Genomic DNA, 14,787 nt, shown 5'->3' with positions numbered 1-14,787 from the left:
CTTTGCTTTCTGGGATGATGAGATATTCCAGGTACATCTTGTTCATTTCCAACCCAATTTCTGCAGAGAACCCAGGTTCCGTGTAGATACAAGACATGGCATGTGGCAACATGAGGCTCGGCACAGGGAGTGCTTCCTGCTGCTGGGTTGGCCACATTTCCAGGTCTTTCGAAGAGATAGGAAACTATTTTTTAAAGATGATATACACTATAATTTCATATTGACATCTTTAATTCAAATTCAGCACTGTGGGGTTTTTATTCAATTTTTCAGTCCCCCCCACACAACCTCAGTTTCTAGTCCCAGGCTACTCGTGCATTTGCTCCCCCATGAGGCCTTCACAACTGTCTCAGAGTAACCATACCAATGCTACCGCCAACAAAATGGTTAGTGAAAACAGCTTAAGATTTCTATTTTTGTGTTTTTGTATGCTTGGGGCACAGCCCACCAGGAGATTACTGTGTTTCCAAACAACTTGGAATAACCCATCTTTATTAATACGCCTTTTAAGAATTTTGAAAGAATGTGGTTGGAGGTCTCAAAGTAACAAGGGAGGCCTCAGAGTGTGATTTCCCAGGGTCCTCGGTCTGGGACACAGTCACTGTTTTTCTTTTTCTTGACAATCCCTTACGTATTATGCAGATTGGGACAGACAGGTGCAGGGCAAGGACACAGATATGGAAGATGAACTCTCTTCCTCAGGCCAGTGTCCAAGTTTCCTGTGGCAAGAGGCTGGTTGCACCATAGCCCTACAGCCCCTGGCCATTTGATCAAGACCGAGGAATTCAGCTTTGCCTGCAGTTGGAAGAGAAGGAGGCGGGTGGCAGAGGCCTGGACCAGGGGAGGGCAGAGGCTAGAACTCCAGGACTTGGCCACAGCTGCTGGGTCCCTGTTGGCCTGGCCTTGGGGACTCTCCTGTCGTCATCACATCAGTGGCTGGGGAGATGTGAGGAAGCAAGCCTCCTGAGGAAAGAAGAGACAGACCACGGAGGAGGTGTGAGGCCACGGTGACTGCCAGCTGCCTCCCGATGGTGGATGTTAGCACCCCCAGCAGACCCACCAACCCCCTCAAGTCTGGAATAGAATGAGAACAACAGCAGTGACCATAGAATAGGAATGGCCAATGACAGAAAGCACAAGCCATGGGTTACAATTTGTCAAGGTGATGTTTTTACTGATTTGCAACAGAGGGTTTGAGAGAAAGCAGAGGGCTTGACATGCGAGGCAGCTGCATGGAAGTCCTTGACCCACAGCCTGTTCCAAGTGGAACAGTGACTGGAGGAAAACAGGACTTCATTGGAGTACATGCCTCTCAGTGGACTGTCCAGCAGGAGGTCGGGGAGGGGGGAAGGGACGTGTAGCCAGGGAATGACGTGGGAAGGGATTTGTCAGGAGACACTGGATACTAGAGTGCCTTCTCCCAAGGAACTGGCAGCCAAATGTAGCTTCCTTCTACAAGGGTGATGGACCCTGAGGTGTGGTTTGGTACTTAGCATCAAAACATGGGTCATACTTGGGAAACCTGGATCAGCAGGAGGTACCTGAGACCTGAGATCAGAGCCTCAGACCTTGCACTGGCAGCAGATGGGGACACAGCAGCTGCGCTGGCTGCAGGATGACCCACAGCTGGACTGGCAGCATCCACAGGAGCCACAGGAGCCACAGCCCCCCTTGGAGCCCCCACACGAGCCACAGCTGGAGCAGGGACAGGCTGGCACACAGCAGCACACGGGCTTGCAGCAGCTGGACTGGGAGCCCCCACATGAGCCACAGCCCCCCTTGGAGCCCCCACACGAGCCACAGCCCCCCTTGGAGTCCCCACAGGAGCCACAGCCCCCCTTGGAGCCCCCACATGAGCCACAGCTGGAGCAGGGACAGGCTGGCACACAGCAGCACACGGGCTTGCAGCAGCTGGACTGGGAGCCCCCACAGGAGCCACAGCCCCCCTTGGAGCCCCCACAGGAGCCACAGCCCCCCTTGGAGCCCCCACAGGAGCCACAGCCCTCCTTGGAGCCCCCACATGAACCACAACCCCCCTTGGAGCCCCCACAGGAGCCACAGCTGGAGCAGGGACAGGCTGGCACACAGCAGCACACGGGCTTGCAGCAGCTGGACTGGGAGCCCCCACATGAGCCACAGCCCCCCTTGGAGCCCCCACATGAACCACAACCCCCCTTGGAGCCCCCACACGAGCCACAGCTGGAGCAGGGACAGGCTGGCACACAGCAGCACACGGGCTTGCAGCAGCTGGACTGGGAGCCCCCACAGGAGCCACAGCCCCCCTTGGAGCCCCCACACGAGCCACAGCCCCCCTTGGAGCCCCCACACGAGCCACAGCCCCCCTTGGAGCCCCCACAGGAGCCACAGCTGGAGCAGGGACAGGCTGGCACACAGCAGCACACGGGCTTGCAGCAGCTGGACTGGGAGCCCCCACATGAGCCACAGCCCCCCTTGGAGCCCCCACATGAGCCACAGCCCCCCTTGGAGCCCCCACACGAGCCATAGCTGGAGCAGGGACAGGCTGGCACACAGCAGCACACGGGCTTGCAGCAGCTGGACTGGGAGCCCCCACAGGAGCCACAGCCCCCCTTGGAGCCCCCACAGGAGCCACAGCCTCCCTTGGAGCTCCCACACGAGCCGCCGCTGGAACAGGCACAGGCTGGCACACAGCAGCACACGGGCTTGCAGCAGCACACGGGCACACAGCAGCTGGAGCCGCAGCCCCCACAGCTGGAGCCGCAGCCCCCACAGCTGGAGCCGCAGCCCCCACAGCTGGAGCCACAGCCTCCAGAACAGCCACAGCAGCCCATGTTTCTGGTGGGTTTTGGGCGGAGTCGGTCAGAGATGCAGGTGCAGAGGGGAGGTGTTCAGGTGTGGAGCCTCCTGGGCCGGGGGCCCTGTATATACCTGCCAGGGTCAGGTGAGAGGCTGACACACTGTCACTTCCTGGTTCCTGTTTGTGCCACTTCCCCAGGGAAATCGTATTTGTTTGTTTGTCTAATCTTAAAATAACCTCAGTGCTGTCACAGTTTTGACTCTTTCGTTAGTTCATGACTTCCCCTCGCGTCCTCCCTGAAAAATAACGACGTCCTCCACGTTGGTGTCAGGTGAAGGTGATGGGAACGGGGTCCTTGGTTTGAGGCTGTGTTCATCTCGGCTACCTGCATTAGTTTTCCGTGGCTGCCAGAACAGGTGACCCAGACTGGATGGCTTGAGACAGCAGACGGTTCTGCTCCCGCGGTTCTGGAGGCTGGACCTCCAAGACGGTGTAACTAGGGCCCTGCGCTCTCCCAAGGCTCTGCGGGAGGACCCTTCCTTCCCCTTTCAGCTCCTGGGGCTGCTGGTGTCCCTGCCACTCCCTGGCCCAAACTGGAGCCTAAGTCTGTCTTCACATGGCCTTTCTCCCTGTGTGTCTGCACCTCACTTCTCCTCTCTTCTCTCTTACAAGGACACCAGCCATTGGGTTGGGGCCCACCCTCATCCAGGACCACCTCATCTTGACTTGATTCCATCTGCAAACACCTGATTTCCAAATACAGTCGTATTCTGAGATTCTAGGAGGACACTGTTCAACCCACTGCACTGCCCCGTCATGTTCCTGATGCTGCCCTGGCTGTGAAAGCCCAGTGAGTGTCCACAGAAGGCACGGGGAGACAAAGTCCATGGAGACATCTGGAACAGTGAGTCTCCTCCTGCCTGTCATCTCTGGGAAGAATAGGACTCAGGGTCAGGACAGGACTCAGGACCAGGACAGGACTCAGGACCAGGACAGGATTCAGGATCAAGATAGGATCCAGGATCAGAACTGGACTTTGGATTGGGTCACAACAGGACTCAGGATCAGAACAGGACTCAGGACCGGGACAGGACTCAGGACCAGGACAGGACCCAGGACCAGGACAGGATTCAGAATCAGAATAGGAGTCAGGATCAAGATAGGACCCAGGACCAGGACAGGACTCAGGATTAGAACAAGACTCAAGATCAGAATGAGACTCAGGATCCAGACAAGACTTCGGATAAGGACAGGACACAGGACCAGGACAGGATTCAGGATCAGGATAAGACCCAGGATCAGAACTGGACTCAGGATCAGAATAGGGTTCAGGTTCAGGACAGGACCCAGGATCAGGACAGGACCCAGGACCAGGACAGAATTAAGGATCAGAACAGGATTCAGGATCAGGACAGGACTCAGGTAATGAGCGAAGGTTCCCCTTCTGGACTTCTAGGATCCTAGGTGTCTGTACTCGGGCATACATGTTAGGAAAGTCTCCTAAAATGTTCCAGCTCAACTATCAACACAGTAGTGGACTCTGACCTTTCTGGTAGAGAACTCGTCAATAAACAGCTTTTATTAAACATCATGCATCCCTAAAATAGGTGTATTTCTGTGATACATATGACCTATCCAGTCATATATTGCATACTAGCTAATTTTTTCACATTTTTGAAACTGAAACATAAATATGTTTTAATATGCTTTTCTATGCTCCACACTGGGGACCACACTTGTGGACCCATTCTTAAGTACTTTAGGTTCCTACACCCTTCTTTGAAATTCAAATGAGGTTCTCCTTAGACAAGTCTATACATATGCACATAAACATGGAATTTTGCACAAAATTTGCAAGAATCCCCATAGGACCTGGTGTCCATCCGTGGTCTGTAGCTCCAGACTAAAAACCCACTAGAAATGGCTTCACGTGAGAGGAGGCATTTCCCCCGAATAGTTACCGTGGGCTTCCCATGAAGATTGCAGGATTGATTGCGTGGGTTTTCGCACTTCTATCACCAGAACCCACAATAAAAGTCAAGCAAAGGTGCCAGGGCAATATTATTTTGGGTGGTGAAGTGCTGATTCAGCTGAGCAAGGAAAAGTAGTCTGAAGACCTGGGGACAGGACTGCAGGTGAGAATACTAGCATAGTGATTCACTTGGAATGAACTGGTGCTGTGTGATCTGGAGGGGAGGTCATAAGAGGCAGTGTAGTCTCTCTCTTGTCACTACCCCTGCTGGGTGGAGCACAGAGAGGCCCAGGTGGTGAAAACCTGAGGCCTCCAGCCAACAGCCACAGGGTGGGAGGGCAGAGGGGAGGATGGAGGGCACCATCTTGGAAATGGTTCCTCCAACCCCACTCAAGCCTTCAGATGATGCAGCCTGAGCCAACACCGTGCTGAGAACCTCAGGATGGACCCCGAGCCAGGACCACCCAGGAACATTTAGAGCTTGACAGAAGAGATTTTGAAACAAGGCAAGCAGGCAAATAAAGATGCTAGAAAAAGCACAGACTGAAACCAAAATAATAAGGAAGAAGCAGAATAAAAATAACAAATGAGTAACAAGGAAATCTGTGTCTTTGAAAAAATCAATAAGAGAGACAAATGTCTGAAAAGCTGAGCCACAGAAGAGGAGGCAAGATCCAGATAAACAAAATACAAACTGAGCAAGGTTAAATAGTCCACATATAATGGATTTTACCAAAAGGAATTTGGGGAGCAAATTTCCTGGTAATTTGGAACCTAGAAGAAATGGATACATTTCTAGGGGGAAAACACGAAATGGTAAAATTCACATGAAAAGGTATTTAAAACCTGAAGATCAATAACCATCAAAGACAACGGGATTATCACCAGAAATTGAAAGCCCCAGAACCAGACGGCTTTCCCAATGAGTTCTAACAGAGGCTCTACCCTCTCCTCAAATGCTGGGTGTAAAAATGGGAGGGGAAGTGAGGAGAGCTCTCTCATGAAGCTGCGTAACTCTCACTTCAAAATCAGGCAAACACCGTAAAACAAAAGGGGAACGATAGGTCCGCTTCGTTAGGAATGAAAACACACGATTTCTAAATCAAACATTTTAGCAATCAAGTAGGTTATTGAAAATAGCCAGTCACAGCCAAGCAGGGTTTATTCTAAGAGTATTAAGGAAGTTCACCACCAGAAGAAATACGTCACTGTAACTCATTACCAGGGAGAAAAGAATTTGCATGATCATCTCAGCAGGTGTAACAAAAAGGTTCTATGAATAACTTAGGACTTTGCTGCCCAGAGTGGAGAGACAGAACTATCTTCTTTAAGAACTTGATAAAATCTGCCTGTCCCATCCCTACAGCAGACGTGACGTTTAGAGAAGAAAGTTCAGACGCATTCTCTTCAAATTTATGTATAAGATGAAGATACTGGCCGTCACGACTGTGGGAAAAAAACAAATCGGTGACTGGCAGATGACGTATCATATCCACCTCGAAAGAAAAGCCACCGGAATTTGACAGAGAGAAAATTGGAATAAGAGAGCTGGGCCAGGCTGCAGAATTCCTGCTCAAAGCTCCCAAAGCAAGAGCATTCTTCATCAGGAGGTGGGAAGTGAGGGGACAGGAGGGCCACCTCCCCACCGAGGTGCCCTCAGCCTTGTGCACCTTCCATGACAACGTAGCAATGAAGAGAGTCATTCTCCCCAAACTAACCTAGAAAGAGAACACAGTTCTAACAACCCCAGAAGGTTATGGGAGAAGCATCACCAACAATTCTGAAATAACACGGAAGAATCAGGTTTTACGGATCACGAGGAAGGGAGAGTCTGCCCACCGCCTCGGCGACAAGATCAGGGCAGGACAGGCAAGGAGACCGGGGACGGCAGGCACTTGGCTCGCGATAGAGGGCATCCCAATCAGGGACAACGAGTGTAGGATGTCACGCGCATACGTCCTGCGTGTCAGGGCAGCTACGCGGTGTCACATTTAACCGTCCCAGAGAACCTCTGATGTTCGTCCTAGCACGGAGCCCCTTTCCAGGGGACTGAAGCCCGCCACACTCCAGAGCCATGGCCTCACAGGATGATGCTCACAGGGGCCAGTTTGTGGACAGGCGAGTTGGGAGCACTGATGGTGTCCAAAACTAAGAGAATACATAAAACGAGGCACATGCTTTTGTTGGTAAACCACGTTCCAGAGAAGAGATGAACAGGATTTATATAAAGAAATGTGGCTTCATTTTCACAAACGCAAGACTCCGCGAGAGAAGGGAGTGACACAAGGTCTGTGGCCGATGTCCGTGTCCGTTTAAAATAAAAACAAAAAGGCTATGCTATATTTTTTCCAGGATGTACCTACAGGCACGGGTATATTGGAATTGCACGAGTGGGTTCTTTTTTCAGGAGGACGAAGGGACAAGGGAAAGTCACGGGGGGGGGGGGGTGGGTTCAGCCCCACCTTATCAGAGAGGCAGGTGGCAGAACAAGAAACAATTTTCAAAGGGACTCATGATGCCGGGGGGTTCTAATCCCCTTGCTCACTTGGAAGAAAGAAAAAGAACCAGACCTGGGGAAGGAGGGTCCTGCAGTCCATAATTTCATCCTCAAGGATTACACTGAAATTCTCTGTTGCAGCCATGATTTGTACAATTGCTCTGCATTAATCCTCATTTTGTGGGACTCAGCACTCACTGCTGTTTTTGTCAGTGCCTATCTGTGCTGCCTTCCTCCCCTGGAGTCAGTCCCAAGGGGATGGCTTCCAGGACCGTTTGATCTAGGCGCCCAGAGGTATTGTCAGCTCAGACGTGTTTGGGACTGCCCGCCGCTTCTCTCTGGCTTAGATGGTGTTTTGGAGAGACACACATTCTTGGGTCCTACTTTCATCAGGCTTTTGGAGAGATTTGCTCCAGTATCTTTGAGCTTGGGATGTTATGGCAGGACGTCTGGAACCAGTCAGATATCGGCACCCTCCCCGCCCCATGCTGCTGGGAATTTGCTGTTTGGGCAGCATTTTTTGGGGGGCTCATCTCTGGAATTCTGGAACTTAATCACATGTCTTAGTCTGGGGCATTCTGTGTTCACTTTTCCCGGAACACGTCGCTCTTCCCGATTAAACCTGCAGACCTTCCTTCAGGCCATGGAGGGTTTCCCGTATTTTCCTGTGGCTGAGTGAGGTCCTCACCACTTTCCCTGAGGCTGGACATCATGCCTCCATGGCCGTCAACCCCTCTGTGGCCGGTGTCCCCTCTCTGGGTCTCTACCTGCGCTGGGAACGTGTCAAGCCTTCCCGTTGTGTCGGCTCCTCGGTCTCCGGGCTCCCTGTGCTTCGGCCACTGGACCTGTGACGTCCTCTCATGCTCAGTTACATCCTTAGTTCTCCACTCTTCCTTTTAAAACGTGTTGTAGTTTCACTGTGTCATCTATGAGCCCTAAGAAAGTGATTATGCATATTTTAACTTGCTACAGAGCTCAACGATTTGTGGGAAATGCACTTTTCTTTCCTAGGTTAGGTCGAGACTGATTTATTTGTCTTTTCTTTCCTCCCTCCCTCTTCTTTTCTCTACGCTTTGTTTGCATGGCTATCAGGACATTTCTCTGCCTTTCTTGGGTTTGGGCAGTGCTGTGTAGACCCTGTACTTACATGGAAACAAATGGGAAGTTTCTGATTTCCTTTGGCCAGTGTCTGAGGGTAGGGCTGCACAGTGGTTTCCGGGCCCCCGGTGTGGACCCGTGTGGCATTGGTGAGGGGAGAGCTTTGTTAGAACACACAGGCTCTCCTTTCTCTGCGTGGTCCCTGGATGTCCACACCTGGGGCTCACGGCACCTGGCGGGAGGTGTAAGCTGTATTCACACAGGCGCCCAGCTTCAGACCCAGCCGCCATGGAGGGGTGTGTTGGGGACGAGTGTCCTGACCCCACAGACGGAGCCGCTGTTTAAAAATATCCTAACCTTGGGGCGCCTCGATGGCTCAGCTGGTTGAACATCCAACTCTTGATTTTGGCTCAGGTCATGATCCCAGGGTGGTGGGATCGAACCCTGTGCTGGGCTCCTCGCTGAGTGTGGAGCCTGCCTGAGATTCTCTCTCCCTCTGCCCCTCCCCTGCTTGTGCTCTCTCTGTCTCTCTCTAAGAAAAAAAATTCCTTAACCTAAACTCCCGCATAAACACCTGTGGAAAACAAACTATAATGTTTGAGGACTAGGAATTTATTTCCTCCATATATGAGTAATTTCTCAAAGCAGTAAAGAGCAAAGAAAACATAATTTATAGTAGAGTAAAAAAAAAAAATCACCCTCACTAAAAAGAAATTAAAGCAATAACTGAAATGCCACTTACCAGTTGTGAAATTCAGAAAGACTAGAGAAATACACGATCGTACTCACCACTGTGTCTGCATAGTTATTAGCCAAGAGCTGTGAGCAACTCGATGCCCCGAAGAAGCCAGAAGGCAGAATTAGCCGTGCTCGCCTGTGCGTTATGACGGGGAAAGGCTATAAAATCTTCTCTTCAATTAAGCTTCCTTCACCACGTGGAGAAAAGTTCAGCAAAAATACCCCAACACTATGTTTACATAGAGATTATAATATAAAAGGGAAGGGAAATGGGGAGAAATTAATCAAAATGTTACCGTTGTGTGCTGGGATTATTGGTTATTTCTACATCTTTCCTTATATTTCTGAGTTTCTTTTTTCTTTTTTTTTTGCACAGCCATCTTGCACTTTCAGAGTTGGAGGTGATGTAAAAATATAAGTGTTATTATTCGTGTTTGAGAGACAGTGGCCAGGTCAGTGGAGGGTGTTTTTGTTGGGGGGACGGTGATCGTCTAAAAGCCGGCACGTCAGCTGGGAAAGCAGAGAAGGCAGGTGGTCAGGTGGGGAAGTGGCCAATGAGAACCCGACATCCAGCAAGCCAGTAGGCACATCCCAGGAAGTGATGGAAACAGCCACGAGGAAGCGGGTGTGTAGATTCCCCGGCCCAGGAGTTCACACCTGAACGCCTCCCCTCCGCACCGCGTCTCGGACCGACTCCGCCCCAAAGCCACCAGAACCAAGGGCTGCTGTGGCTCTAGCTGCTGTGTGCCAGCCTGTCCCTGCTCCAGCTGTGGCTCCTGCGGAGGCTCCAAGGGGGGCTGTGGCTCCCGCGGCTCCTGTGGCTGCTGCCCGTCCAGCCGCTGTGTCCCCATCTGCTGCCAGTGCCAAGATCCGAGGATCCTGCCACCAAGCTCAGGTGGCCTGTGTTGATGCAGGGGCCTTGGCGGCCGAGCCCACTGCCCTGGGGCTCCATGCCTTCACTTTCCGCCCCATCTGCACTCCCCAGCTTGTGCAGCATGTTATCGGGGTGGACACGACGTGTCTGGGACCGTCTTGTCACCAAGGATGCCGCCCTTCTAGCTCTTCACCCACCCCCTCTGCTGGGCCTGGCCTCTCTGCCCCTCACCTGACCGAAGACCGGAGCCGGCCCCCAGAGGCAGCTCACACCTTGGGACCCTGAGAGCGGCCCCTCATCTCGGGACTTTGGGCAACCCTCAGATCTCTCTGGCTCCCCGTGCATCAAAACCTCATCCCAGGCCTTCCAAATAAAGGGTTGGTAATCGCGAAGCCCGTGCCCTGGGTCCCTTCCCTCCTCTCTGCAGTCCCCGAAGGGACCTTTCCCTGCCCCACCCCCGCCCCGCTCCCGCCTCTCCTGCCCGCACCTGTTTCACACACCACAACTGACACGCTGCGTCTCTGCCCTCTGTCCCCGCTGTGTTGGGCTCTGAGGGTAAAGAGCAGATCAAGGCCTCACAGGGTAGCGAGGCGGACGTGGGCAGAGGCACCAGAGGGACCTGTGAGGTGGCAGCCGCCCGTGGAAGGGGGGAGTCCCGGAGGCCGAGGCCCCTGGGCGGAGGGAGAAGAGTCTGGCGCATTCGGAGCCGGGCGTCGGGGCGGGGGGGAGCCGGATTCAAATCCCGAGGTGCTGAGGAGTCGGAGACGGATCGCGCCGCTGCGGGGCGCCTGTGGAAGACCCGCCCGGAAGGACAGGACGTTAGCAAGCTTGTCTAAACCCTGATGTAAGCAACCGAAGCAAGGCTACGGGGTGAATTGTGCCCCCCATTCACATGTTGGGGTCCTGACCCCCACGACGTCAGAATGTGACCTGATTTGGAAGTCAGGTCATTGCAGAGCAGGGTGGGGTGGGCCCCGATCCAGTACTAGGGAAAGGGGAAACTGAGGCAGAGGTCTCACCTGCAACCCATCAGCAACTGGGGGGGGGGTGCGGCCGGGTCCCTGGCAGCCACAGAGGATCAGCCCCGCGGCGCCCCATCGCGGGCTCCCGGCAGCACTGTGAGCCGGGAGGGGTTTGCCGTGGGGACGTGCTCACTGGGGATGGCAGCTCCAGAGGCCACATGCCCGCCAGGAAGCACTCTCCAGAGTCCCCAGAGCTGTCCCCGGGGTCCTCTCCCTGTGGGGTGTCAGAGTCCGGAGTGCCTGCCGTGACCGTGGCCCAGGCACCGGAGCCACCGGGGAGGCTGACCTACCGGCCACAGCCACCTTGCAACACCCACGGGTGGCGGCGGGACCGGGCGTGGTCTGTCCACGTGTCTCAGGCCCCAGACGGCGGATGGGCAGCGACCGGCAGCTGCAAGGAGGCTAGCTGCAGCCGAGACGGGTCTCACGGAGGAAGAGAAAAGAACTCAGTGTCTGGATGAAGTGGGATTAGCTCTAGGCGCGCACGACAGGGTCGAGCCATAGAGCACTGGGACGAAGCCGCGGAGAGAGGCCGCCGGGGGAGCGCGAGCGGCCACGTGACCACGTGGACAGGTGTGACCTAGCAACACTGGTCGCTTCGAGAACTGGAGTTCACGAAACACGCGCACACGTCTTCATGCTTCCCGTGGGAATGCACGCCCGAGTCTGCAGCATCTTGCCCCTTCCCGCCCGGTGGCTCGGCGGGAGAGAGGTCTGTCCCCGGAGAGCATGGCTTGTGATGCGGAAGGACGTCGGGGCTCTGCAACCAGCGCTCACCGGCTTCTCTCCCTGCCCCCCGGAGCCCTCGCCTCCTCTCGCCGAGCCTCCCCCAACCTGGGCCCCAGGAGCTCTGCTTGGGCCAAACTTACCCAATCTGCTCCTTCCGGCGCTGAGAAGAGAGATAGATATCAGTAAATTCTGGGCAGGAAACAAAAATGCCAGCAATTGTCTTGTCTGACCAGGGTGTGGCTCCCTTAGCCCACGATTTCTGGTTCCTTTATTTGAAAGGCACCTGGTACAGATTCTCTGGGTGTCTACATTTTCTTTAAAATTTTTTTTAATGTTTTTATTTATTTTTGAAGGAGAGAGAGAGAGACAGAGCATGAACGGGAGAGGAGCAGAGAGAGAGGGAGACACAGAATCCAAAGCAGACTCCAGGCTCTGAGGCGTCAGCACAGAACCTGACATGGGGCTCGGATCCACCAACCGTGAGATCATGACCTGAGCCGAAGCTGGACGCTCAACCGACTGAGCCACCAGGCGCCCCTCCGTGTCCACATTTTCTTATAGACCGAAGTAACCTTAAGAAGAGGCTGCAAGTAAACGTAACTTTGCTTCCTCTTCTCTGCAAAGTTGTAATCGGAGTGCGCGTGCCATGGAACCCAGTCCATTCACTAGGCAAGGGAAAGAAATACCACTATCAATACTGGGAAAGGGGAAATAAAATTGCCGTAATCCAAAAATAACATAATTTTTAATGTATAAAGCTCAAATAAATCTGTTGTAACTAAAAAGCTAGTATAGCGAGATAGAGGGATACAGGATCCACATGAAAATCGTGTTTTGAGGGCAGGCAATAATCCCTCAAAGGTGAAATTTGGAAGTTTAAAAAATATATAGGGGCGCCTGGGTGGCTCAGTGGTTGGGCGTCCAACTTCGGCTCAGGTCACGATCTCGCGGTCTGTGAGTTCGAGCCCCACGTCGGGCTCTGTGCTGACAGCTCAGAGCCTGGAGCCTGTTTCAGATTCTGTGTCTCCCTCTCTCTCTGACCTTCCCCCATTCATGTTCTGTCTCTCTCTGTCTCAAAAAATGAATAAATGTTAAAAAAATTAAAAAAAAATAAAAAAAATATATAAAAACCCAATTACCTGGGTATAAAATCCAAGTAGGAACTAACAAGAGTTGCGATGTATTTTTCAAGGAAATTAAAGATCTAAGCAAAAAAGGCCAAATGCTGTATTTATGCATGAGTCACATTTCAAACGAGGTCAATTCTTCCAAGACTTCTATGTGGGATTCACGTGATTTGTATCAAAATCCCGGAAAGTTAACTTTGCTTGTGCTGATAAGCTGATTCCAAAATTCATATGGAGGTGTGGGAGGTTGAGAAAAAATAAAATTTCTATGGGGACTCGAAGGACAGAGAAGAACCGTGGCAATTGCCTAAGCGTCGAACCAATCGGCCAACCACAAAAGAGTATATCCTGGGGTGACAGTTGCCTGTATGGCGACCCTTATGATTGCCAAAAAAGGACAACGTTAATCTATGGTGACGCAGGTGAGAAGGGCAGTTAGGTCTGAGGGGCTCGTGTGGGAGGAGGCAGGTGGGGGCCTTCGACACACATAGGTAATTTCAGCCGAGGTGTGCAAACTATACGAAAGAATAAAACCAAAATGCTGGAAATTGAAAACACAGAAACAAAAATGCCTCCAGAGGGCTCAAACTGAAATACAAAGAGAGAGAGAGAGAGAGAGAGAGAAGAGAAAGGAGTAAGAAAGAAAACCAGCACATCCGGGAGCTGCGTGACAAAACCAAACAGCACAACAGACGTGGAATTAGAATCCCAGGTGTAGAAAAAGGAAAAGAAAAAGAGAAGGCAGAAGTAGCTGAAGAAATAATGGCCGAGGATTTTCCAAAACGAGTGATAAATACCAAACCACCGGTCTAAGAAAATCAGGGAACACTGATCAGGGTCAATCCCCCGATCCACACACATCCAGACACAAACACACACTAGGGCAGATCATATTTAAATTGCTGAAAGCCAGAGACCATGGGACAATCTGAAAGGCTGCCACAGTATAAGAACCACGTCAGCTGCAGAGCAACAAGAATGAAAATCACAACAGGCTTCTCACGAGAAACCACGCGAGCAGGAAAACGGGGCGACATCTTTAAACTGTTAACAGAAAATAACAGTCAACCCAGAATCTACATCCAATAAATAAATCCTTCGAAAGTCAAAGAGGAATAAAGACTTTTCTAAGCAGATAGAAACAGAGGGACTTTATTTCCAGCAGCTCCGACCTTTAGGAAACGTCTAAGGGATTTTTTCAGACAGAGGAAATGGGGTAGGTCAGAGACTTGGATCTACAAAGAAGAGAATCTTAGAAATAGACAAAATGAAGGTAAAACGTATCGTCTGTGTTTTTAATTGCTCTGCAAGGTAACTGTTTAAAACAATAGTAACAGTGAACTGGAGGACTCCACCTTTTTTTTATTTTTAATTTTTTCTTAATGTTTATTTATTTTTGAGACCATGCGAGAGACAGAGTGCGAGCAGTGGAAAGGCAGACAGAGGGAGACACAGAATCCGAAGCGGGCTCCAGGCTCCGAGCTGTCAGTCCAGAGCCCGACGCGGGGGCCCGAACTCACGAACCACGAGATCATGACCTGAGCCGAAGTCGGGCGCTTAACCGACAGAGCCACTCGGGCGCCCCTGGATGACTACATCTTACGCAGAAGTGGGAGTATGCTAACCACCACAGCAGGTACAGGAGGGAGGGTTTGGGAACATAGGGTCCCTACTGTGTACATGAAGCCGTAGAATATTATCTGTTGGTGGACTAAGTTATTTTAAAGTGCATGTTGTAAACCTTAGGGCCACCACTAAACAGTGTTTTTTAAAAAGAGATCTATGAATAAGAAAATAGAGGAGATAACATGGAATAATAAAAAAAGCTGAATCATACCCAAGAAGACAGAAGAAGCAGAAAAAGGAAACAAAGAACAAACATGACAAGTATAAACCAGCTACCAAGATAACAGAGTTTGATCTGACTGTGTCTATAATCACTGTAAATGTGAAT

At 51.8% G+C, this 14,787-nt stretch overlaps 1 protein-coding gene across 1 annotated transcript; it reads right to left on the bottom strand.

The window, feature by feature from the left end:
* Positions 1–1,147: 1,147 nt before the first annotated feature.
* On the bottom strand, positions 1,148–3,587 carry LOC122484137 (keratin-associated protein 5-4-like). Its single transcript, XM_043582042.1, has 3 exons — positions 2,254–3,587; positions 2,116–2,199; positions 1,148–2,061 (listed from the first exon to the last, which is right to left on the bottom strand). The coding sequence occupies exons 1-3, from the start codon at positions 2,808–2,810 to the stop codon at positions 1,563–1,565; spliced, it is 1,140 nt and encodes a 379-aa protein (XP_043437977.1). The 5' UTR covers positions 2,811–3,587; the 3' UTR covers positions 1,148–1,562.
* Positions 3,588–14,787: the final 11,200 nt, after the last annotated feature.

Source organism: Prionailurus bengalensis, chromosome D1 (genome assembly GCF_016509475.1).
Source record: "Prionailurus bengalensis isolate Pbe53 chromosome D1, Fcat_Pben_1.1_paternal_pri, whole genome shotgun sequence".
Classification (NCBI taxonomy): Eukaryota; Metazoa; Chordata; class Mammalia; order Carnivora; family Felidae; genus Prionailurus; species Prionailurus bengalensis.
This window is presented reverse-complemented; position numbering and strand designations above follow the sequence as displayed.